The following is a 25,330-nucleotide window of genomic DNA, read 5'->3' as shown; positions in this document are numbered from 1 at the left end:
CCAGAAATTCCTGGCTCTAAGGTGCGTAATCAGCAATCCCAATTCATCCAGACAGGAAAACGTATAAATTTAAAAGATGTGAATGAACTGCTTGGTTCATCCTAAGCTATAGAGGTATCCATTTGGTAAAGGACAAGTCCAAAACGTCACTGGGTCCAATTAGCATTCCCAAAGGTGGCTATGGTCGAGTATGGGATTGCAACGCAGCAGAGACGTCGGGATAGCAGGTAATCATAAAGTCAATGCAAAACAGGACATATGACGCATAAGCGGTAAGTAAAAGAGCTAAGTACTCCGTGGATGACAGATATGCATCGTTTATTCTCCTAGTGGAGGATTTCCCAGTCAAGAGTGATTTATATAAATTTCTGGCGCTTATCGTACAGGCGCTCAAACTAGATATATTCTACGGTGTGAAGAACTTAGCTAATAGCGCAGGATCCCAAATCCTCCTGGCCCTCTTAATTAATCTAACTGGGTTTGGATGTGCTGGGATCCTGAGATGGTTCTAGTTTATCCATTAGCCATGCTGTGGCCTGTAAATTTAGCTTAAATCATACTAAGCAGAGCACTCCGCGACAGTGGCGCATTGGTTTTAGGTTCGGTGTCGTATATTCTCCGCATGCGAGGTAGCCGCGCCAAGAGCAAGGAATTATGAATGTACGAAAGTGCATGTTATGTACATGAGTTTACAGTTGCTTAAAGTATTGATAGTCCACGCAGCCCAGAATGCTAGTCCTTGACAGCCCCGCCCAGATAGCACCGGCTGCTGATCTGCCGACCCTAGAGGCTTGGCAACAGGCGATCTATAATAAGGTTGAGCTTATTTGAACTGACACCTACTTTTATTTTTGCGTCGCTGAATCTATCGAAGAAGGAGCCAACGGCAAGGACAACCAGGATAGATGCAGCAAGAACTCACAGATCTCGTGTTTCTGATGTTGAGACGTATCTGTAGGATGCAAGGCTGAAAGGTGTACTTTGCTATTGCAGGGACTGACTCTTGTCTAATTTCCTGACATCGGCAAGCTCCTCCAAAGTTATCTTTGTTATTTTTTGGATGCGCGTTCGAGGCTAAGTGATCCACAATACCTGTTAGAACACTGGCCCTAGTGGGGAGAATGATGGACGAATAAAAGTATGTTAATAAATCAGTTCTGGCATAAGCGAGATGTCAGCGTGAGTAGTGAGGATAATATGGAAGCACCACAGTAGACAAGTTTAACATTTCCAAGGAGCAAGGATAGCCAGTCGTTTGTCTCCACCTCATTTGGATATAGACTGAAGAGCGCCAGAAGAGTATATTTACAGTTATGAACTAGCGGGAACGCTACGCCAAAGCTTGGCTAAACAGCGTAGGCAAGTAGCATACTGCTATGTAATACATAATTTGCTTCTATTTGCTTTGCGGGATGTAATGATGGTGAGAGACTTACAGTATGAACCCTTCTTAGTAAAGGTGTAATGCCTTATGGAAAAAGAAGTTGAAAAGCAATCAAGGATATATAGCGATGAGGTCATATAAACCACATGTGTCTACAAATGTATTTCACCGCGCCAACATATTTTCGAAAGTGTCGCTGGAAGCCACAAACCCAATCTTAGTCTCTAGACCAATTAAGGCGTCTAGCGCATCCGCATGGTGTCCCATGACTGGAAGTGAACAGTGTACTTATGGAATCCGGGGAAGTCAATGAGGCCCCGAACCGAACAAAGTTGGAACTCCCCGCCAATAGTATTATGGCCCGTCGATCCTCTAAAACCCACCCTAAGTTCGGCTGCTTTAGGCTTATTTTCAATCAGCAGTCGGTGAACGTAGAACAAATGGCCACGCAATCTCGAGAAGAATGCCCATGTGTCCTTACAACCTAGGAACGTGAAAATAAAGTTTAGAAAATATAGAACCAGTCTGAAATCATTCTAAACCATATATATATTCCACGCTACGTGATCCAGCTGATATAAATTGATTGATGTTTAAGGAGCTAAGTCATGATGTAATAGTAGAATCGCAAGATTTATTGTCTCTCAACCATAGATCGTTCCTATTAATGCTCTGGACTGTCTCGTCATATAATTTACAGGGACATAGTTGTTTACACTACCTATCAATCCGTTCAGGCACTCGCCGGTCACTTATGGCCGAGGACAGTGGTTTCCTGTAACCAAGTCACCATGGCTTCGAACCAGAACAGCAACGTAGTATCTCTTCGAAAAGAACTGCTGGGGATTGTTTACATCTTGACATTTGTTCATGTGATAAATTGCGCAAATTGGACGTCCTTCCAGTCTGTCAGTAAAAGCTCCCATTAGTGGTTGCTAAAGAGTATGCTAACTATAATCCGACTCGACAAGCGGCCGGATATCCGCGCCCCGGTTCTCAATATCAGCATACAAGACGATAGTCTCCTTAGTCCAGGCTATCTATTTCTCACTCCCTATAGCGTTGATATGCCAGGGCCCTATATCTATGACAATTCTGGTGTTTGTGCATCACCCTACTCAATTTTCTCAACAGCGCTGACGTGTCTAGAACCTTGTATGGAGCGGGGCTAATAACTCTGCCACTGATATTTTTCATAACCTCCATGTTTGCCCTTATAATGGATCAGACCACCTCTGCTATTATCAAGGAGTTCAAACCGAGGGATATGCAAGAGGTTACCATACAATCTTGGACGACACTTACAACCCAATGACCAAAGTGCAAAGTGGGGACGGCATGCTTTTAAGCGATTTGCACGAAATGAGAATCATTGATGGAAAGACAGCACTCATAACAATATATGAAACAGGGCCCTACGACCTCGAAGCATACGGCTTCGATCCCGGAAATGGTTGGGTTATAGACGGCGTGTTCCAAGAGGTTGATATAACGACGGGAGAGGTTCTATTTGAGTGGAAATCCCTTGACTACGTTCCGCTTTCGGCTACCCTTGCCCCTCTGCGCTTAGATGCAGTGGTTGGTGATGGCTTGACTAATGGGAGCGCTTGGGATTATTTTCACATTAATTCAGTCGATAAGAATCACGAAGGTGACTACCTTGTGTCTGCAAGACATACCAGCTCCATATACAAGATTTCCGGCATGGATGGGTCCATTATATGGCAACTGGGCGGCACTCAATCGTCTTTCGAACTGACAAATTACAATTTCTCCTATCAACATCACGCCCGTTTTCGAGAGGGGAATGAGACMACGACAATTCTCTCCTTCTTTGATAATGGAAGCAACCAACATCAAAACACGTCATCGACTTCGTCAGGGATGGTTATCTCTATCGACGACAGTACGAACACCTCGACATTGATCAGACAATACTTTGCTCCAGGCGATGGCCTGCTTTCAATAACCCAGGGAAACGTCCAAATATTGCCAAACAAGAACGTCGTGATCGGATGGGGCAGCAAGCCTTCGATTTCGGAACATACCGAGGACGGCACTGCAATATTCTTTGCTACATTAGCCTCCCCAGATGCACAGAATTACCGTGCATTCAAGTCGAACTGGACTGCAAACCCAAGCGACCCTCCTGCCCTTCGGTCATACAGCGCATCCACAAACTCAGCAACCACCTTCTGGATAAGCTGGAATGGAGCCACGGATGTCGACTGGTGGAGAATCTATGCCACATCCCCTGAGTCCGATGAATTCATGCCTTTGGATGTAATATGCAGTCAAGGCTTTGAGACTGCATATGCTAGCTCTAGCTACCACCCTCAGTCTTTTGCAGAGGCCATTGCAGCAGATGGATCGAGTTTAGCAAACTCATCAGTTGTGGATACATCTTCGAGCTTACGTGAGAGACTAGGGGTTTAGACAGTCGGCCGGCGGATCAGTATTTGAACGATCAGAGTCGCGTATGTAAATATATGGCGGTGACCTGGGCTTAGGCGTATCACCCGAATCCCCTCATGGTTATCCCAGACATCTTATTGTATATCAGCAGATACTTCTTATTCAGCATCAACAATTCATGCATTGCAAATATGGACAGCTCCGCAGTAATCCCAGGTCGTGCATAGATGGCGCTGCTGCTGGAAAACTGACTTGTGTAAACTGACTTGTGTAAATTCTACGAACTGTTCGCACTGTTGCATCTATGCATGAGTTGGTAAGCCACGACTATGTAGTGCTGGGCCGAGGACGCAATATTGACTAGGGCTCTTTTCTAAAGGTAGCTAGATGTGAAAGTCCTAAAGATCCCAATTCAAAATTAAGAACACTTGCAATGACCGATTTCCACGCCCATCCTATAATGCTGTCCCCGTTCCATAGTAATGTCAACCTTCAGCCTCTCCTCAAAGATCAGAACAACATCCGAACCCCCAAATTGAAAATACGCCAGCTCTTCACCTTTATGCAGTTGTGCGCCAACATCTGCAGTGAGGATGACTGATGATACTGTGGCCATACCGACAGGCAACACGGCAACTAGACCAGCGCCTGTATCTAGCACAATCAGGCCTCTAGCTTGGCAAAACTGGTAGCCTGTCTCGTTGCGAACGCTAAGCACTGCGCCGGCTGTGTCACCGAGTATGTTCGTTTGTGCGGCTGTAGCGTAGACTTGCATATAGTTTCGACCCACAATTGTGCGAGCCTCTAGGACTGTACCACCGACGGGTGCATGTACTCGGTGATAATCGTTCACGTCTAGGAAGCCATGCAACCATGTCCCATTGGCAAAACGCTTTTTGTACAAGGAATCATCGAGCAGTTGAGCGATCGGCCACTTGAGTCCTTTCGTGGTCACGGTGGAATCCGCCGAGACGGGATGAAGTTCTTCAAACGCGAAGTCGGCAGGACATGTCAAAACTGAGTCGTCTCCAATGGCGGCAATGGGGCGTCGACCAGACTTGACGTTGCGGCAGAAGAATTCGTTAAACGTCCTCCATCCTCCTCGAGGCTCGATGTAGTCTTCTATATTGTACGCGGGGCTTGCCCTGAATGTATCCAGTGATGCTGCGGAAGCAGGTGAATCCATAAATCTCCCGATTTCCTTGCTGAAGCGTACGATCCAGTCTGAGAGCCAGGTGAGTTTGTCACATTGGCTTTTTTCCGGCTCAGATGACGGCCGAGTTGGGCCCTGATAAGCGGCGACAGAGGGCTGGTCCAGAACGAACCACACCTTGCATATCCGAGAGAGGATGTCCTTGGGTCGTGCGGCTTTACTTGGTATCCAATGAAGCTGGTCGTTGATAAATCGGAGGTAATCTTCTAGGCATTGAATGTCCTGCATCTCAGTTGTATTGTGTGCACGGGCTGTGGTGATGGCCTCTTCAAAATCGTTCCTCCGTTTCGAGTCTGACATGATCCATTTTCTCAAATCCCTAACAAGGTGTGAATAGTCATCTTCTATGTAGGAGCCTTGTCCTGGGCTTAGAAAAGAGGTAACTTTTGCAGATAGCTGGCTGAACATGATTCTCAAAGTGGTAGTTTCAATCAGTGCCATGAATTGCTACCCCTGTGGGAATTTACACTATTTTATATTCTCATAAGTCATAGTGAGCCGCTGTATCTAATTTAGCGTTAGTCTAGTTGATGGCTGGCTGAATCTCACCTTACGATGACTTGTGCTACGGCCGTTCCAAGCGCTGTGTCAACCATATTACCACCAATCTAAAAAGGGATCCTGGACAACCTTGACAATGAGCCAGACTGCGTCGAGTCTAGTTAGCTGCATCTGGCCATGTTCAGAGTGTGTTCACCAAAGGCGATAATGATAATATTTCAGATGCTTAAATGTTTTACTCTCAGCTCTGGCAGTTGTTATTCTCACATGATAGCACCCATTTAACTATATTAAATAGGATCACTGAAATGGAATCCTGGTAGGAGCTACAGCCTGCTCAGCATGCTACTCATAAATTCATTCCAAGGTGGGTTTGTCTCCCCAGGGACAAACTTGCCCTGGGGAGGTCGCCACATTGGCCAAAATCGCAGCGGTTGCATTTTCTCCTCCATATCCTTCCATTCATCATCTGGTCTCTCAGCTTGCGGCTCTACCGCGTGCTTACGGAAGGGAATGAAGCCGTGCCTCATGTAAATCGGAACACCCATAGCCACCACGGATTCAAGCCAGGCTTCTAGTCCGAGTTCATCTGCCCGGCGACATGCATCAGTGAGAAGCATGTCGGCAACTCCTTGTTGTCGATATTCGGGGAGGACAAAGCCAATATATAGATCTATGAATTTGTTAATTTTCTCTTTGAAATGTCCTCTCAGCTAGCACTTACAGACATGCGGCCTCTGCATGAACTTCTCATGCGGAGCCGTAAATATGCGCAGGCACTCATTGATATACTTCCGCTGGCTACCGACAGGATACCAGAACGCAGATTGATGCCCATCATCGTCCTTTTGAGCAGGAGGACTCTCCTTGTGGATCTTCATCAGCAAGCCGCCGACGATTTTGTTGCTATTCTGTGTGTCAATGGCCTTGATCCACACTACGTCTGGATCCTCGCGAGACCACTGGCGTTGCAGCTCGACCAGATTTCTGAAGGCTGTTTGCTTTTCCACCTTAGATTCATGGCCAAATATGGGGTAGAAAAATCTGAAGATTGATTGTTGGGGATGCTCGAAGCTTGTTACCTCGCAGGCAACTAATTCCTCGAATTCGTCTGCGTCATGATGGACTTGGGATAATTGGAAGCGCATCTTCTTTGTTGATATTTTTGTTATCTTGTCTGTTGCTGAGAGCAGAATCAATTGATATAAAGCCTGGTGTTATATAAACTTTGTGAATCATTATATTACTCACATTACCACTCCCTTAATAAACTATTAAGCTGTGTATCAAATCCAATATTATCTCAATAACACGTGGATCAGTTTAACAGGTGGATAGGTCAACAAAAAGTAAGCACACCAGCTAGCCATACCCTCGTCTTCAATAAGCGCTCTTACTGTAGAGGCGTTTCAGCTGAGCCAGAACTACCCACACCTCAGCGCGACCGGTCATAGTCAGATTACATTGACTTTTCCGCTCACAGGAGAGCTTACTGGGCGTAAGCAGGAGGCTACTCCCTTAAATGGCTATGGTACTACATAGTTAGGACTAGGATTCCATTTTGGATGTGTAACATGTGCAGTCCACACCGCTGGTCATTAGAAGGATGTTAGTTATCTGTGGATGGATGTGTCCGCACTTATAGAATCTTAGGGCATCAAAAGAAAACAACCCCACATGAAACACAGCAGATGACAAGGCTGTTAGCCCAACTGCTAGTAAAGACAGACAATCAGCAATGATTAGGACAAATAAATAAGCACATTAACAGGCATGCCAGGAGAGTATAGCAAAATACGCAGATAGAAGAGGAGATTCTCCCAGAGGACAAGGTCTGAAAGAGAAGAGCCTCAAAGAAGAAACCAGAGTCTTACTGTAAGCAGAACTCCAACCAGGAAAACATTGGAAACATGAAAATAATGGAATGTCCATCCTCGCAGTAACTGCTGCATTTAATAGCTGTTCAGCCAGACATGTAGGTGGTGCTATTGGTGCTAGTTCTTAACTCTACCTAGACTGCCACTGACATTAAGTGTCCCTACATCAACCCTAAGGTGCAATGCTAACTGAAGAACTAGTGACCTGGTAGCAGAATGAACCTGCTCTGAGCACTGCCAGTAATGGTTTCTTTGTTGTACTTCCTATTTCAAGCTTTGCAGTTATATATACTGACAGTAGCAAGCAATCTCTGCATTCTAGCCACTACTGGACTGTATATGGCGACTAGGGAGTAAACAGAACGATCTGACTCCAGGCGATAGATCCTAGTGTACAAAGCTGGAGCAGCACAAACAATTAGCCTGGATAGACCGGAAAGTATATCCCCTTGAAAACCCTAGAGCAGATTGAGCCCTTTGATTAATCTCCTTACCTCCGCAGCCTCAACAGGTTATTGCTCTCGAACACCTTGCTCAGATTATTCGTCATCCCAATAGTTATGTGTGGAGAATTGGTGCCATACCAAGTGATCTGGGAGGACTTTAATTCAAAGCAATTACATTAAAGGCCTGTCTGGATAAAGTAGAGAGGTATGTGAGTTAGTTAGTTGGGGGTGACGCGCGTAGAAACATCCATCTTCTAATGTACTATTCTAGTCTAGCATATTGTATATATAGTAGACAACTCTGTAAAACATTTGCAAATTAGTGGGTTGGACCATCAAAGCAATCGAGCGATCTGCTTGGTCGGAATGCCTGAGATTTGACAAATCCTTGACTAAGAGTGGCCGGGCAGACTATGGTATAGAAGTAACATTAGGAACTCCCTCCTTCCCTCCTTTGCCCCTACTATTATCCTCTATAAAATAAGAACTTCATCTCCTATACATCAACTTGCTATTTAATCTAATTCCCGTGCGCTGAGAAGCCTTCCTAAAAAATTATTTGATTCAACAAGGGCTTTGGGAGTAGCAAAAAGAAAACTCCTGGCGCCGTCATCGAAAAAGGTAAGTTATTTCTAACAAGGATCAGTGTAGCTACAAACTGTCAAAAAGAAGTCAAGATCTCAAAAATCAGACAAATTGCACTAATAGAATAAAGTAAAAAGACCTAAGTCTTAGAAACAGACTCAGAGGGAGAGGACTTAGAGTCAGCCTTCGCCGTGTCCTGGATGCCGGTTCTTCCAGCACGAGACGGGAAGTCTTTAAAAGTCCCATCCTCGTGTATATGCGCAGATCCAATCCTCGTTCCTTTTTCACTGAACATGGAAAGAGTAACGCATTGCTTGGGGTCGGAAGGGTCCTTAACCGATTTGTGAGCTTGAGAGCCACTGTGAGTTGCATTGTCAGCTCTGTTCCGATTTCGTAGTTGGCGGGGGTAACATACTTGAATAAGGCAGTTGCCGCGCGAGGGTACTAGAGGTGCAGATCAGTCAACTGTTAGTGTAAGTCCTGGGACGCGGTGCTAACCTTCGCTCTGAGCTTTGGGACAGCAGCGTTGATCCCGCCTTTCCATCCTGGTCCACTTCTTGCGACAACGTCGTCGACGGAGATTTTCCCAGTAATCTCAAATAGCCGTGCAGGAGACCTCTGCATAATTGCGATCCCTCCAGATAGTTTGAATTTAAGAATAGAATTGTGACATATAAGATGGTGAGACAATTCTGGGTGAGTTATTGATCCTCTGAAATATATCTGGAGGAGGCATATACGAGGCCCTGTGACTACTCATATACCTTTGAAGAGAAGCAAGTCAGATTTACAATCATGTCTATTATTGCCTATGATTGGATAACAACCTCTGGAATATCTTTACACGGCGCTTAGTTGGGTGAAACACAAACAGATGGACTTGCGTGTTTTGCATAGGCATCTTCCTCTAGCTCCCTTCCAACCTCACAATGGATCGGGTATCAAATATGAAACGGCTCCAACGCAGGCCAACGATGTATTGAGGAAGGCTGGAAGAGCATATGTACCATTATTAATACTCAGTCCTTAAAGTATGGCAAAGCACGCCGCCCTGGCGGCTGCCTCATTGTCACAAATACCAAATTCTGCGAAAAGATCAAAGATGCTGGGATATTCTGATCTCTGCGCAGTTAAGATGTCAAACTTAACAGTGCAACCTGTGGTTTCCTATGTGTCAGGTGTTAGGAATGGCAATGCAACCATCTTAACAAGACTTGACGAGGCGCCCTTCTCGATAAACCTGAAAGTGAGCATAACGGCCTATAGCTAAGCGCCCAGATTCTATATTGAATTGTTAGTTCCTACTGAATACCCTAATTGGCAGGAGAGGTGCTTAGATAACTTTGCCCAGACAAAACATTTGTTTTGAAATTAACAGGGTAATATTTGAGCATATTTCTCGACAAGGCATCACCACTTTTCTCAGTGAACATCTTTGTGGTATAACCTCCAGTCCTGAACCAATGGAGAAACGATTTGGGAGAAGGCATCGAGGCTGAAGTAAAAGGAATTTTGCGAATTTCAACTGATTATTACTTACTTATTAAGCAATTGTTTAGCATTCAACCAACCACCACTACGATAGGCGTGGATGGACAAGAGCCTACCGCCTCCCTAGATAGGCTGGCATGTGAGGGCTTGTCTGCGAGAAGCGCCCGCAATCGCACCGGGTCCGGTTTGGTTGCGGTTTTTCAATGGACAGAGCCCGAACCCACAGAGGTGCGGTTCCAGCTACGGATGGGGAGCTTAATCCACCCACATTGAATGCAACTCTACTGGCAGTGAGCAGAGTGAGGTCCCAGCCAGTTCATGGACTTTACACGTTAGACCTTTGATGACATAATCTGCCCGGCCGATCATCAGCTGGTGGTTCAAGTACAGGCAAATTATTCCAAGCTTCCCCTTTGCTTGGATTGGTGGTTGCTGAGAGAACAGGCGCTTCTCCGCACCCTTCCCACCGCCCACTAAAATTAGAAGCGAACCTTAACTTCAGCGCTGCGTTGCGCATCAACTCAAAGGAGACCTATCATGTGTCTATGTCTCAGTCGGCGTTTCAATACTCTTCCCAAGCCAGATAGCCATGAGGTTGCTTCCTTGTAAGCCATTACCTTACGCTATCAGACGCTTAAGTTTACCCTTGCGACTTCAGAGCTGCTCTCAACTCAGTTCCTTACATATTCCCCATCGCCGAAAACTGTCCTCTGCTCGAATGTCTCGACCACGTATCTTCCCAAGCTCGGGCTTCACTATCTTGGATCCTTCTGTCAAGTTCGAAGAGGAAAATCTCCCTGATTACTTGGAGGAGCGTTACTACCCAGTTCAAATTGGCGAAGTTTTCAATTCCCGATATCAAGTGCTAACCAAACTTGGTTTCGGCTCGTCATCAACAGTTTGGTTATGTCGGGACTTGCAGTAAGTATGCATGAGAACTTGTTTTCTTCGGGGAGTATGAGCTGATGTACGGAAAGTAATGAACGCTACCTAGTCCTGAAAGTTCATGTGCGAACCAGGCAACAGCTCCCAGAGGTGCAAATCTCGAAACACCTGAAAGCCATTAAAGAATTCCATGGTGGTGAGAAGTATGTTCGCCTCGTCCTTGACTCATTTGAAGTCCCAGGGCCATACGGAGTGCATCCATGTCTTCTCTATGAACCTGCTGGGATCGATATTCGTGATTATATACACTGCCTTGAAGGCGACGCTTTACCAGAAGATCTCCTTCGACCAACCCTCCGATTTATTCTCATTGCCCTGGATTACCTCCACCAAGCCAATGTTATCCATACGGGTAAGGATCAAGTCGAATATTAGCGCTTGTGGCTACTGCTGACAGAGAGTAGATGTTCAGCCAAACAACATCCTTTTGGGCATAGATGACGAGTCAATCCTGGCTGAAATGGAAGAGGATGAGCTATCGAACCCTGCTCCCCGAAAATGTCTCGAGGATCGCACAATCTATGCCACTCGTGCGATGCCTCTCACCGGCGGCGAGCCTATTCTCGCTGATCTGGGGGAGGCGCGATTAGCCGGAGGGAACCAGACCGGCCTCATCATGCCGAGTGTATATCGTGCCCCGGAAGTAATGCTTGGCATGAATTGGGACAGCAAAGTGGACATATGGGCTGTGGGCCAAACGGTATGGATATCGATCGGCTGTTTGGGAACATATTAACCTTTTCCTCCCTAGGCATGGACATTGTTCGAGCAAGGTCATCTTTTCAAGAACCAATCCCTTGAAAATGATACAGACCGTGCTCAGCGCTTTGCGGAGATGATTTCCCTTCTGGGCCCACCCCCCCTTGAGTTTCTTAGACGAAGTGAAGAAAGTCTCAAGTTCTGGGATGAGAATGGTAAGTGCACTTTACTTCCATCGCAGTTACATCACAGCTCATCTGTTGCAGGTAATTGGAGGACCTCTGTCAGCATCCCAGAGCAATCTTTTGAGAGTCGTGAATCTCGACTGCAGGCCGATAATAAGATGCTTTTCCTTGGATTTTTACGGAAGGCATTGCGATGGTTGCCTGAGGAAAGACCAACCGCGAAGGAGCTCCTATTGGACAGGTGGTTAAGGGGAAGCGACTACTAAATCGTGACTGATTGGATTTGTGGTGCCCACTGCTAAGCCTAGACTGTATAGAATCAGAAAAGGCTTCAGATCCTCTGCATCTGTCGTTGGTTTCTCATTCAGTATGATAAACAGGATAGTCGCACCCGTTGATCCACGAGCCACATCTTTCTCTCATTCACATTTTCAGCATAAGACACTATTGCTAATGTGGCACAGCATTCTGAACCAACAGGTGGTCATATGCTCAGTGTTTTAGTGACTGCTACCACCTCCAGTCATGCCCTAGGGTTTAAGATGGTGCCTCAATAACACGGCCGGCAACCTTACTGGATCAGCCCTTGCTTGGTCCTGTATACATTGTGAGCTGGGTCAACCAGAGTATTTAGAATCTGACCATGCAATATTGACTCTTTTGCTGTGTTTTATCTATATAGCTTTATTCCCAGGAGGAGTTAGGGCATTCTGTCTATCACCATTCCCTTGCCACACACCACCTAGTTAGTCATTATTATCATAGTATAGATAATAATAATATACTATTATAAATACCTAAGGCCTAAGGCTGTAGAGCAAAGCAGTATGCTAAGTAGTAGATGTATAATTAAAAAGCCTTAAGCCTTTAATTCTTAACTAATTACTAGGTGGTCTAGTTAGGTAAGCCTAGTAGATATCTAGGTATATAGTAGATAATTAAATAAATCGTTATTACTACTATATATATTATATATTATATACTTATGGTAAAACCAGGTTTGTTAGGGTATCAGGGTATCATCCTGTGTATCTTATTATGCAGCTTCAAGCCTTCGAGAGCAATCAAAGGCAAGCAACTGTTTTGGAGAACAAGTCCTATGGGGGCCCACCTCTGCGGACCTCGCTGCTGTAACATCAGGGATACGACTTTTAGCTTAACTGCTTCTTGTATGTATCATTCGCCTTTGTGATCTCAATTCAAGGAAAACCTCGTGATGTTCTACACCTATTTTAGTGCTGTGGCCTAGAACCAAGAAGATGGTTCCATTAAGTAAATGATTTCCAAACTTTTATCCCCTTCTGATCTTAATAACAGATTTAGACAATTGGACATATTCGGGGACCTATTCTAAAATCCAAAATCAAGGAGTCTTGACACGATCCTGGGTAGAAAACTCATAGGCTGATTGCTTGCCACATGTCCCTTATAACTGAAGTTAACTGTCAGGCAGGGTAAGATAGGATAATGCAGTGAGGTTGAATCTTATAGTTAATCTGTAATTAATACGTATCCATTTATATAACTCCGAGGGAACCAAGCTATCAAACCAATGAGATATAGATTGGCCACTGACTATTATGGATATTGACGATATTGACTTGTACCACGTAATAAGGACGTAACTACCATGAAAGAGGATAACTAGTCAACTACATGTTCCAGCATAGAATTTTGGCGAAGCTTACAGCGGAGGCCGAGAACGGTGGTTCATTCCGACGGTCCGCAATCTCTCGACCTGCCTGTACTGACTGCTCACTGCGACGCTAATTCTTTACTAGTGGCGGCTGGGCTTCTTCTCATTCTTATATTCTGTTGATCCTCGTCTTCCAAGCTTCTGGTGAGTACTAAAACGAACCTGACTCCGGCACGCCCACCTTCAGTTTTCCCCACCTAATAGATTTATACATCTCGACGCACTCCGACTCCTTAATCATTTTGTACTCTTTGTTGCCATAATGTCTGTTGACTATCCTGGCCATAGCCATGGTGAACAATACCTTAATGTGTGGTTGGATTCAGAGGGGGTCAAAGGCAAAGAAGACTTTGATCAAATTTTTCCCAGAATTCTCAAAGGACCGAAAACTAGGCTGCAAGAAGTCTTAAAAGATGTTGTATACAACACAGAGCCCAATGTCGTGCATGGCGAGGTAGGCTTAACCTTACTCCTAGCTGAATATAGCTTTTAAGCTGATGCTCTTTAGCTCTGGTTCATGACCTCCTGGCATACATCAGCCACTGACAGCAAACAACACTGCACCTTCAGACTCTTCCGTGTACACGATGAGAGCTATCTTAATACAGAAACCTACCATTTTTATCAAGACGACAGTTCAAAAAATTGGTATCTTACGTCACGGATTTAGTCAGCATCTTAGGCAGAAGGAAGTTCAAATTGGGATTTGACCGTACTATGGCTATTTATAATGTACTTAAAAAACTTCATAACTGGTGCCATGCAAGGAGTGCTTATTTCCCCTACAAATTATGGTTGCCTGCAACCCCATGTACACGCAGAGGTAATGTCCACTCTGGAGTCTATGTACAGAGTGATGACAACTAATAGATATCTCTGCACACGTCATAGACCTTCTCGAAGTCAGATACATACCTGTCGATATCACAATATACTTAGTATATACCATAGACGATTTCTCCTGAAATAAACTTTATATAGTAATCTTCTAGTACCCTCGCTGTAAGTACTAGTGCCCTTATAGATGATGCTATTGCATCCACACATAGAGTTGCATAACCGAACTGCTAGAATCGAATCCAACCCTCCCCAAACTTGCAGTGGTGCAGGTTCAGTGCCCATCCTAGGGAAGTTCAGCAAGATCTGAATGTTTCTCCAGTTAATCAGGTCCCTGGATGCCGCATAGGTACACTCTGGATACCGGGCGGAACGAGACGGCCGCACAAACATCATTAATGACAGATTGATTATCGCCCAGGAAATGGTATTATAATATCAACTGGTATTTATATGGCTTCAAGAACGTCTGGGAGATATGCAGAGACATTGCTAGCAGTTTAGGAACTTTTGTCCATCTTGTTCTATTTGGCGTTTAAGTAAGGTAGATAGCCATGTGCAATGCCTACTTCAACTTCCATCCCCTGAGATACTAAGGCTTTCCAAGAAACTCTGAGAAGCAAAAAAAATTTAAGGGTCAGGGAATGAGGGTCTCACGGGCCGCGGCCATCTTAACATACAGCTACGACTATTTGGTCTAGTAACATGCTCAAATCTGCGCCATTCTATGCAGTCGGAAAGAGATGGCTTGGTGACTTCAGGCGCCTATTGCAAATTCATCCATGTGGGAGCAGTCATAAGCAATCCTGTCAGGCAGCCTATGCCAGCAGTGCACCTTGGAAGATATGCATGTTTCTGTCTTCTCTATGAAGCAAAACGCAAGATTTGTTAGGCAGACGATTTGTTTAACTCGACGTACTTGTCCACAAATCTATGCACAATGCAAGACTATATTAAAGTCGAGTGCATATGCGCGCATTTTCTCCCCAGGTGGGTCTAGGTCCAGAAGTTGGAAACGTTTGCTGACCGAGTCATACAACTACTCGATGAAAGGTGTTTAGATGGCCATTCTAACGTAGGAGAAATAGTAGTGCAGTACATGTTCAACAGTGTCTCAACGAGCGGACGGAGCCGTGGTACACGTAGGTTGAAGTTGGAGGTCAGGTACAGAGATAAGCTTTTATATGATCTTGCGGCAGGGCATGGAAGGCGGAAACTGATGGAAAAGTCGTATTCCAAGTGGGCTCACAGAACCATGATGCTGTAGTATTGCGGTGTACTCGCCTTTATAAGAACATGCTCAAACTGCCGCGCCTACGTCTGTCCGTCTAGTATTCACCCGGACTTCGTGACGGATCATCATAGAGCTACTTGGGCGACTTGGGCGACTTGGCAGGCAATTTATAACCGCTGAATGTGATATCTACGACCTATTGCCGACCCTGTATGTTCATCGAGATTGTGCAATGTCAACAGCATGGACCAGAGCGACCACAGCAAAGGGATGGCCATGTCGACGGTCTTCGACACCAGCACCGAGATTACACTCTTCTTCTGCAGTTGGACGACTACCACAACATCCTCCTACACCATTACACTCATCTTCCTCTTCGCCATGGCGGTGTTCAACCGCTTCCTGGGCGTGCTAAAGTTCCAGCTCGACATGAAGCACACCGAACCGGTTGAGAGGGAAGTGCCCAAGCTGCAGCTGGCCCCCTCTCGCCGACGAAGACATGCCATTCCCAAGGACCGCATGAGTCCGCTGCCTCAATACATGAAGGTCGCCGGAACCGATCCCGACCACGAGGCGTCTTTCCCGTCGGCTCCGTTCCTGGAAGCGCATCCAGAACGCACGTGCGATGGACTCGCCGCCAGCTTGATTCAGGAGCCACAAAGTCCCCTGGCAGAGCGTCGTTGGGGGAACGTGTACAGACGCTGGAGTTGGCGACGGGATGGAACGAGCTCGGTGCTTGAGGGACTCCGGGCGCTGGTGGGCTACGCATTGTAAGTGCATAGCACCTTTCCCGGCTGTTAATGGCAATCGATGAACTCGTTTAGAATGCTGGAAGTGATGACGTTCAATGTTGGGGTGTTCTGCGCGGTGGTCGGAGGCATTGTAGTGGGCGAACTGTTCTTGGGACGGTATGCACAGTCCTCATCAGGGTGGCAGGATAGCGCGTGTCATGATTAGGCACTGTTGACTCGAGGATTGGCACATCAGTAGAGAAAGCCTGTCAGGCAATATGTTATAATTTCATGTAGCTCCATACTTGGGTCCACGCACCAAGAATTAGAAGCAGATTAAATGCGCAAATCCGCTCAAACCCTTGCAATGAGGCAATTAAGCTGAAACTACATCCAAACTTCCAGTGCATTAGCTCCATGCGTGCGCTCAAATCCCTTGTTATCTTAGTAAGATTAGTATACATATAGAGGTTGGTTAGTCACTTGCTCCGAAATCTTATTTTCTGTGCAAATCATATGATATGACATGGAAGCAATCTATACCATATACCATAGGACGCATCCTTCAAGCAGATATAGCAGTCACACTGATAGACCTAAGAATGCGACTTACGCGCCCTGTACGAGAGGAAGCTAACTATCAACACATAACTAGTCCAGACAAGCCCAGCAACCACACCATATGCAATTACTGCCCCAGTAGGAGCTATAGAAGTCCCAATACCCGTGAGACGAAAGCCAAGCCCCGCATTGATAATCCCCAGAGTGATGAAGGTACGACCAAACCACCGATGAACATAGGCGACGACACTCTTCTTCCCCGTTCGGCGGAAATACCAATGCTGGACCAGACCCATCGCAGGCTGGAACAGAATCAGGGATGAAACAACTACCATGCCAATAATGGGATGGTAGGAGCTCACGAAGTTCAGGCTTCTGGCCATTGAGATGCCGAGGCCGAATCCCGCGATTACCATCGCAAGGGTGCTGAGCTGCAGCCAGGCGTGGATAACCACTGTCCTGGAGGACGGGAAAAGAGGGATTCCAAGGGCGATTAGGGGGAAGAAGAGAACAAAAGCGACGATCATGAGGACTGCGTGTGCGATTCTTTTCGTCTTGACGGACGCCGAGTTGAAGGTCTGGACGGCCTGCGCGGAGCTGGAATTCGACATTGACCCACCGAGAAACGGGTTCTCAGAGCTGCCACCGGTTGCCTGCTTCATGTTGACGGTTGCAACACCTGAGATATCATGGATAGTGATGGTCGCCGAGACACTGTCCGAATCTAGCGAGGGACCATCTTTCACAGCCCATATCCACGGGCTTGATGTGCTCGTCACATCCTCATGGCCACCTGGCCAGGTGATGCAGCTATCGCACCGTATGTTCGCCGTGATGGTTCCATTGCTGATTCCGCTACCATTGAGGATGGAGAATCGAGCCTGTGGGTTGAAAAGAGGCTCAACGTGCTCGACCCCCAGCCGCGGAGAGACGGTGACATTGCTCTCAGTCGCATAGACGACGAATATATTGGCCCCTTGCATCACGGCTCCTTGACCCCAGGCGAACCACTGCACTGCTTTGGTGGATCGCATCTGAATGAAAATGGGGCCGGAGCCGGAGCTGGCAGTTGATTCAGGAACATTTACGCTGTATGTTATTCCGTTTTCTCCCGCAGGAGTAAACGTCTGTACTTGGCCGAATGCGTGGTTGCATAGGATGAGCCACCAACACAGACAGTACACGATCGACATTGTATCTGAATACCGGAGTAGACCGAATTGGGTATCCGCGAGGATCGGTAACAGTGGGAGGAGGATGGAAAAATACAACACCAGTTGGAAGTTGATGCTCACGTTGCGTCGATTCAGCCAGCAGGATGAACATGTGAGCTTCTACAGCCTCCTTCGAGTGTGGTTAGCTGGTGGCTTTGCATTCATGCACCAGTGAAGTTACCATTACTGAAAGGCTCCATGCAAAGCGAATATCGTCTGTCAAGCTCAGTTCCATCCGAAAATAACGCAGAAGCCGGGCAGTGCAAACCTTCTGTATGTTAAACTTTGGATATATCGAATCCGGACAATCTACAGCACAGCACAGCCATATGAGGAATAATCATATGGTAAAGCGAAAGAAAACGTCACAGTACCTAAAACGGTAACTTCCCACCCTGATGATAATTTCTGGTGGGCTGATATAGATCCCGTCGAGAACAGATCGTTCCATGGTAGACAGAAGGGAACCAAAAAAGCAACGTATCCCATCACAACAACTACCTGTACAATTGACTTTGTGATGGTCGGATCCCCACGGAGCTGAGCGCCACTGAGGCGACAAGCACATTGATTGGGTTCTATCATCACTGCATGACCCTGCCTATGTAGGAAGCTTAACGTACCTTTGTCCTTGCGCTTTTTAGTCCAGCCTATTAACACTGAAGATAACATTGGCCTACCAAGTTGTCGGTGCAGCACAGCCCAAAAAATAGCTTGGTACTCCCACCAATTTACTGCTTCCGGGGATTGCGGCTGTAGCTCGTGTTCTGTGATCTGAGTTCTGCGACTATGTAAAGTGGCGAAGTCCGGTATACTGTCATTAGAATAACTCTTACTTTGTCTTTCGCGCCAGTCATGACGCAACCGCATGTATTCAGGTCTTGGAGTATGTTGAGAGGACTTATCACCTATGGGACAGCTAGTACTATTTCCTCCAAAGTTATAAATCAGCACTGGAACCATATCATAGAATGGAAGAATCTCCTTTACCACATAAACAAGTAGGACAAATTTGAATAGTGCATACAAACAATGGCCGGAGCGCTCAATCTTATTCTCACCATCTCTTTGCTTCCTCTCATCTATGCCCAGTATGGTAACCCAAGCAGCAGTACTCAGAAACCAACAACCACATCATCCACCTCATCCACCTCATCTACATCATCTACATCATCCTCAGCTTCGAGTGCTGTCCACACCGTCGCTGTAGGGCAGCATGGTTTCACATTCAGTCCAGATACTCTTTCCGTCTCCCCAGGAGGCAAAGTCGAGTTCCACTTCTACCCGGGCAACCATTCAGTGGTTCAGGCTGCCTTTGCAAAGCCGTGCCAACCGCTTAGCCAGTCGAGTTTCTTCAGCGGGTTTTTCCCAGCCACAAATGGAGAATCAGTGAGTCTCTGCTAAATCCCTAGAAAGCAGCGTACTGATACTGTGCTTCCAAAGTCCGAGGTCTTCACATTGACTGTTAACGATACCAACCCTATCTGGTTCTACTGCGGCCAGGTTGGACATTGCCAGGCTGGTATGGTCGGGGTCATCAATCCACCGTGAGTATGACACGCCGAGAGAGCAAGTACGCGTCTGACTGTTCTTACCCGCAGAACCAATGGCCCAAATACACTTGATGCGTTCAAGTCAGCAGCACAAAATGCAGGAGGTTCTACGGTACCTGCTGCTGTTGGTGGTGGCACATTAGGAAAACCGAGCAGTGCGTCCACGACGAGCACCAGTGCTACAACCAGCTCGACGGCGACCTCGACTTCGACTCCAACTTCCACTACTACTTCTAGTCCAAGCCCCTCCCCGAAAAGCGAGGGATCAATGTTTCGCGCTTGGTCATCCCTGAGTATCGTCATGCTCCTGTCTGTTCTTGTAGCTATGCTTATGTCCTAGCCTGAGGGCCATGGTAGCCTTTATTTGCCTCTTACAAGACAAGTGTGGCGGCGGTCAAAAGTGGACATATCTGCTGTGTTTCTATGTTGGTCTCGTCGATATTGATTTGACTGTATAAGCTATGTAGGCATGACACTTTCACAGCTGTTTGGAGATGGAGAGGTGGAACTATTTAATTAGGGATCTCGTGTGCTGTCCATAATCAGTACTTTTATGGCGACATGTTAGCATACGGCAAGCCATCGGGATAAAACCATAAAAACATAAATCAATTATTAGTAAAATGGGATTTATAATTTTTCTGCCAGTGATAAGCACCTAACTGTTTTCTCTTAGGTATATGCGATCAGTGCGATAATATACCTATTGCTTAATATACTATCTAGGGGCAGTTAATTTTCAAGTATGGTGGTTGTCAAAGGTTAGTAGCATTATAGCATATACATATCTCTACACCACTTTCATACCAACCCCTAATAGAGATAATTATTCCCTATAGCTCAGCAAACACTAGATATTGAATCACTATATCGAATCGTCATAAGTAGGAAATTGAATCGCCATATCAAATCGCCATATAGTAGGGATATCGAATCGTCATATAGTAGGAATATCCAATCGGCATATCAAATCGCCATATAGTAGGAATATTAAATCACCATATTGAATCGTCACATACTAGGGATATTGAATCACCATACAGTATCTATTGAATCCCTATTTCAAGTCGTCATTACTATATGATGATTCAACATGCCTACTATATGGTGATTTGATGTTTAGTAGGGATACCAAATGGTATGGAAATGTAATTCTACCTACGCGGAATTAGCAGCAGTGTACATACTTAGAAACCAAAAGAGGTTTTTTTCGGATTTGTCCCAATGGCTTGCTGTATTAGCAAGTGTATCAGGTCTTGCACCAGCTCCAAACAGTTAGTAGTTTCTACTGGGTGATGGCATATGTGGCAGCTTGCTAAGGCTTGGCCGGCTAGACTGCCGGCTGATTATGTGCTGGGTGACCATAGTCTAATACCAGATACCACTTTGTGCAGATAATAAGAATACTACTAACGGCTTTCTCGTCGCTGCGGTGGACCGGTATTGGGGTATGCGAGGGAGTATCTGGGAATTGAACAGTCGGAACAGTTGGAGGACTCGGCAGAGGTTAGATCTTGGAGAGTTCTTCTAGGTCTGGTCTACTCGGTGAATATTCTATGAGTAAATGAGGTGCATTTTCCGTGTGGTCCATAGTTATTTTGCCGTTTCCTCGCGATCATGCCATTGCCTCGGTATAATAGGTATCATTGAAATGGCCAATAACGTTCGTACTCGGCCCTTTCCTCATCTGTTTCAGCCAATTGCTCCAGTATCTGACCTTTGACTTCGTCGAGGGCAGCTTTGCAAGCATCGTATCGCTCGTGCTCGATGAAGCCTTTATCCGGCCACAAATCGCCCATTCTCTCCTTGACCTCCGCAACAAGCTCGGTTCCTGCCACTGCATCATCGCTATCCCTTTTGATACGCTCGATATCCGCTTCTGAAAAGTGAAACGGGAATGGCACATCGCTGGTGACGGCAGGTAAGTCCGCCCATGTGTCCTTTAGATCGACTAGAAGCGATTGGAAATGCGCCTCGCCGTATTCGAACATGCGGTGGGCAAGAAAGATCAGCCCATACGCTGCCGTCTTTCGGAATTCGACTACTCGATATAAGTCTGGGTTTTTGGCATGCATGAGTTTCCGCCATCCGATGAACACGTTTTGGACGGTATACTCGTGTATAGCCGCAGACCGTTCTTCTGGAGAAAGTCCAGAGAGTTTCGGTCTTGGTGCTAGGTCGAGCGTCTCAGGCTCAAGGCCATCCCAGTCGAGGAAGGCTGGATCGGGATTATGGTTGAAGAGGGGCGAGAGGTGGCAAGACTGCCAGTCGATGACACCGGTGATCCTTTCAGGATTATCTGGGTCTACGAAGACGTTGTCGTCATGCAAATCATTATGCCAGAGGTAGGGCTTGGTGATGGCAGTGTCCTTCGGGATAAGGGCATCGACGACTTGTCTGTACCATGATAAAGCAGTAATCTTCTTTTCTGTGTTTGGTCGGTAGAGCTTTGGGCCACAGAATAAGGCAATCTGCTTTGGTGTTTTCAAAGTCTGGACTGCCTTCGTCTCTCGCGTCCCGACTGCTTGCAGATACTGCGTTAGAGAAGTCCCTGTAAACCTACTTATCAGCGGCTACACGAAGATGGTACGGATCCCGACGTACATGGCCCTCTCTCAACATCTAAAACTGATCGGCCTGCATCAACCCAATCCCGGCCTGTAGCCGGGCCAATAGCAAACTCCGAATCTCTGACGGCCTTGCCATCCTTGACGTAGTGGTTGCTTACTGGTGGCTGCACGTCTCCCGCGTAGTACAAGCTGCCGTAATGCGAGAATGAAACGCTCAGCCATTGCGTCTGGAGACGTGTCATAGAAAGAAGGACTTGAAGCTTCTGGGATAGTTGCATTGTGTCCCAGACTTGGGACAGCGGAACACCCTTAATTTTTTCCATAACGATAAATTCAGCCCCAACAGGATGTGATTTTGCTTGCGAGTTCCATGCGTACACGCAAGGCGCTGGTGTGTTAAGAATTTTTCTGGCCTCCCAAATCAGGCACGTTAGCAAGACTCGGCCTTGATTGGGTTCAGGGTGACCTTACGAAGTCCATCGTGGCGACTTCACTAGCCGTAGTAAAGTGTGGAACGCCAGCATTCGGGTTGGGCACTTTGGCCACGACTTCTCGGCCATCGTCCATGGTCATAAGGAATGCTTTGTTGAACATCCCGTCGGGGTACTTCTTGATAGAAATGCATTGAGCGGCGCCAATCGAGTCTGCCGCGACACTTGCGAGCCTATTCAAATCGAAAGTGATCTCTCGCTTTCGCAGATTCTCCGCCTCATCGACAATAAAGCGGCCCCGTGTGAATTTGAAGAATTCATCATTAGAATTCCAGTCTGATACGGATGAGTAATACGTTGAATCGCGCTCAGATTGGCATACTTACTTGTCTGAGAAGAGCCCATGCTGCCGGGACAGTGATTGTAGGATAACGTCGGAGCTTTCGAGAATGAGCGGTAGTGTTGGGTCTGGCTTGGTATTGTACTTGGCATGTAGCACCAAAGACGCGCGGATGGGGGTCGGCACATATTTCTTGGAATGTAATGCCTCTGATGCCTACCTTCCAGAAAATTGGTAGGACTCGATCACACAAACATCTGGTTGCCGAGAAAATCAAGGAGCAACAGTGGAATCAATTGAGGGGATAGGGAATGATGTTTTGCTGCTGAGAGTTGATGATGATGCAGGTGGTGTGGAGGAAGATCTGGTAGTGGCCCCAAGACTTGCAAAATGTTTACCACTCGAAGTCACGTGGACTTCCTACCAGTTAGATGCCACGTTAACAAAATTCCCAGCCTGTCAGTCATTGCGTCTGCAGGACAGTCGGAACGCCTGAGGTACCCAAGAACATGAACTAGGTGGAATGATTGTCCCACTAGTTCGGCAATATCGTAGCATAATAATGTTATCTTACCCATTTATAAGCTAAAATAAGCTTATTTAGTGGGGTGGGGTTAAGGTGAACCTGTGTAGGCTGTGTTCCATGGTCTGGGTACTATCGAACAACCATCCTGAATGCGCATATTTTTGCTACCAAACCAGATATTTTTCCTTGTATATGGATGGAGAGTATCATTCTTCATGTTTTAATATTTCCTCATAAGCAAGGTGTCCAATTCAAACCAGGTGTTCAATCTCTTCAAAGTTATAGATTGACCCTGTGCTTCCTGAAATATGCCTTCAGTGTCTGAAGGTGTATGTATAATTGTAGCAGTAAGTGAGCTCTACAGCATAAAATCAATGCAGGCTCTGCATGAGGGTTCCTAATTAGAATAGTTAACTTGTGCGAGGAACTGCGTTGTTGTTCAGGTCATCCCTGGTAATCCTGTGATATTCTCTAAAGTAGCTGTAACACATCAGTCCCTAGTACCAACATGTAGAATATTAGCATGTATAGTTAATTGAACCTATTAGAGGAGGATTGTTAGGAGCTTGATGATTTACACTTTAGCCTTCTGATAAAGGGAGGGATCTTTCTTTAATAGGCAGTGTGACACCACCTATGCTAACTGAATTTGTATGTGAACATAGGTATTGAAACATTGAAACAGTTGGAATGAAGAAATACAATGTTGGAAACTAAGAGTAGAATCCTGTAAATGAAGGGTGAATTAGTGGTGAGCCGTGAGAGTACTCCAGTGATCTGATTAGTTAAATTAGAATTGCTGAGGATCCAATGACTTCTTTACTGCCAGCAATAAGAATAGTTAACTGGTAGGGATTAGAAGGTTTTGAAATGAGGTAGCAAGTTGTATGCAGTTTAGAAAGCAATGAAGGTCTGATTCTTCTCAAATGAGTATCTATCTAAGCGATCTATGTACTCTACCCAGGTGTGGTGATGAAGGCAATTCATCATCTTGTAGACCAATCGCCGGCTCAATTGTCACCACGCTGATTAGTACGATTATCGTGATATCATTGATATCTCAGCGGCTTGCTGATCAGGTTGATCAATTGCGGAGATGTGGAAGGTTTATGAGTGAGTAGAATCTTGCCGAATCCATCTTAATTCAGTAAGCAGTGATCTATATCAACACAGGACTACTAGCAGCGTACAGAGTTTGTCCTCAAAACTCTGTAGAGAAACAAGGAACTGGATAGAACATGTGGGGTAATGATCTTCTGACGATCATGGCTGGCACGGCCACACGAACTTCGCGACAATACTCCCTACAGATGTGGGTGACTCGAAGGCAATCTATGTATACTTCAGATGAGTCCTAAGACAAAGGTCTCCTAGGCAGTCAAACTACGTCATTACAGAACTTATTCCTACTATCTTGGTGAGAGAAGAAGACACTGTACCTAATTCGACTTTCACCTACCCCACGTTGGCTACGTGTGCTGTGGCTGGCTGAAAAGTGGGTATGTCCAGAAGCACTATATTTTTCGAGTTCTATTCTTTTAGCTGAAACCCTTTCAAGCAATGCTTTTATGTGACTGATATAGAGTTGGAGATGTGTCTACAAAGTCAAGGTTTATGTGATTAATGTATAGGATTGCAGATTATCAATTCCTGTTGGCTAATTTAGGGTTTTTATAGGAGATCGACATGCAGGCTGAATAGACTTATCACATCCATATTATGTCATGCAACATAGTTATCATCAATCCCCTTGTTATTTCTCTTTCCATCATCTAATCTAGTGCATCATCCAAGCATATAAAGGACCCAAAGCGACCGACCTGCTCCCCGTGCTGAAATCTTCTTTTCAACATCCTCATAAGCAAACACTCATCTACACCTCATAAATCTATCACC

General features: G+C 45.9%; 8 protein-coding genes across 8 annotated transcripts; 3 read left to right on the top strand and 5 right to left on the bottom strand.

The window, feature by feature from the left end:
- Positions 1 to 2,695: 2,695 nt before the first annotated feature.
- On the top strand, positions 2,696 to 3,820 carry Aspvir_005825 (arylsulfotransferase family protein; the record flags this gene model as incomplete). The annotated part of the gene is made up of 1 exon (XM_043269035.1): positions 2,696 to 3,820. The coding sequence occupies one exon, from the start codon at positions 2,696 to 2,698 to the stop codon at positions 3,818 to 3,820; it is 1,125 nt and encodes a 374-aa protein (XP_043124970.1).
- Positions 3,821 to 4,217: 397 nt separating this feature from the next.
- Positions 4,218 to 5,312, bottom strand: Aspvir_005824 (phosphatidylserine decarboxylase; the record flags this gene model as incomplete). Its single annotated transcript, XM_043269034.1, has 1 exon — positions 4,218 to 5,312. The coding sequence occupies one exon, from the start codon at positions 5,310 to 5,312 to the stop codon at positions 4,218 to 4,220; it is 1,095 nt and encodes a 364-aa protein (XP_043124969.1).
- Positions 5,313 to 5,839: 527 nt separating this feature from the next.
- On the bottom strand, positions 5,840 to 6,661 carry Aspvir_005823 (uncharacterized protein; the record flags this gene model as incomplete). Its single annotated transcript, XM_043269033.1, has 2 exons — positions 5,840 to 6,186; positions 6,238 to 6,661. 2 exons carry the CDS (start codon positions 6,659 to 6,661, stop codon positions 5,840 to 5,842), a joined length of 771 nt encoding a protein of 256 aa, XP_043124968.1.
- A 1,899-nt stretch (positions 6,662 to 8,560) lies between these two features.
- Positions 8,561 to 9,045, bottom strand: Aspvir_005822 (uncharacterized protein; the record flags this gene model as incomplete). The annotated part of the gene is made up of 3 exons (XM_043269032.1): positions 8,561 to 8,780; positions 8,837 to 8,865; positions 8,920 to 9,045. 3 exons carry the CDS (start codon positions 9,043 to 9,045, stop codon positions 8,561 to 8,563), a joined length of 375 nt encoding a protein of 124 aa, XP_043124967.1.
- Positions 9,046 to 10,630: 1,585 nt separating this feature from the next.
- Aspvir_005821 (uncharacterized protein) lies at positions 10,631 to 12,007 on the top strand (the record flags this gene model as incomplete). The annotated part of the gene is made up of 5 exons (XM_043269031.1): positions 10,631 to 10,833; positions 10,890 to 11,209; positions 11,262 to 11,557; positions 11,609 to 11,771; positions 11,823 to 12,007. 5 exons carry the CDS (start codon positions 10,631 to 10,633, stop codon positions 12,005 to 12,007), a joined length of 1,167 nt encoding a protein of 388 aa, XP_043124966.1.
- Positions 12,008 to 15,751: 3,744 nt separating this feature from the next.
- crmD (putative copper transporter crmD) lies at positions 15,752 to 16,465 on the top strand (the record flags this gene model as incomplete). The annotated part of the gene is made up of 2 exons (XM_043269030.1): positions 15,752 to 16,278; positions 16,333 to 16,465. 2 exons carry the CDS (start codon positions 15,752 to 15,754, stop codon positions 16,463 to 16,465), a joined length of 660 nt encoding a protein of 219 aa, XP_043124965.1.
- A 370-nt stretch (positions 16,466 to 16,835) lies between these two features.
- On the bottom strand, positions 16,836 to 17,993 carry Aspvir_005819 (cytochrome and DOMON domain-containing protein; the record flags this gene model as incomplete). The annotated part of the gene is made up of 1 exon (XM_043269029.1): positions 16,836 to 17,993. The coding sequence occupies one exon, from the start codon at positions 17,991 to 17,993 to the stop codon at positions 16,836 to 16,838; it is 1,158 nt and encodes a 385-aa protein (XP_043124964.1).
- Positions 17,994 to 21,210: 3,217 nt separating this feature from the next.
- Aspvir_005818 (aminoglycoside phosphotransferase family protein) lies at positions 21,211 to 22,973 on the bottom strand (the record flags this gene model as incomplete). The annotated part of the gene is made up of 4 exons (XM_043269028.1): positions 21,211 to 22,118; positions 22,172 to 22,550; positions 22,609 to 22,904; positions 22,955 to 22,973. The coding sequence occupies 4 exons, from the start codon at positions 22,971 to 22,973 to the stop codon at positions 21,211 to 21,213; spliced, it is 1,602 nt and encodes a 533-aa protein (XP_043124963.1).
- Positions 22,974 to 25,330: the final 2,357 nt, after the last annotated feature.

The sequence above is a fragment of the Aspergillus viridinutans genome (genome assembly GCF_018404265.1).
Source record: "Aspergillus viridinutans IFM 47045 DNA, scaffold_3, whole genome shotgun sequence".
Classification (NCBI taxonomy): Eukaryota; Fungi; Ascomycota; class Eurotiomycetes; order Eurotiales; family Aspergillaceae; genus Aspergillus; species Aspergillus viridinutans.
The sequence above is the reverse complement of the archived record's forward strand: the minus strand, read 5'-3'. Positions and strand labels throughout refer to the sequence as shown.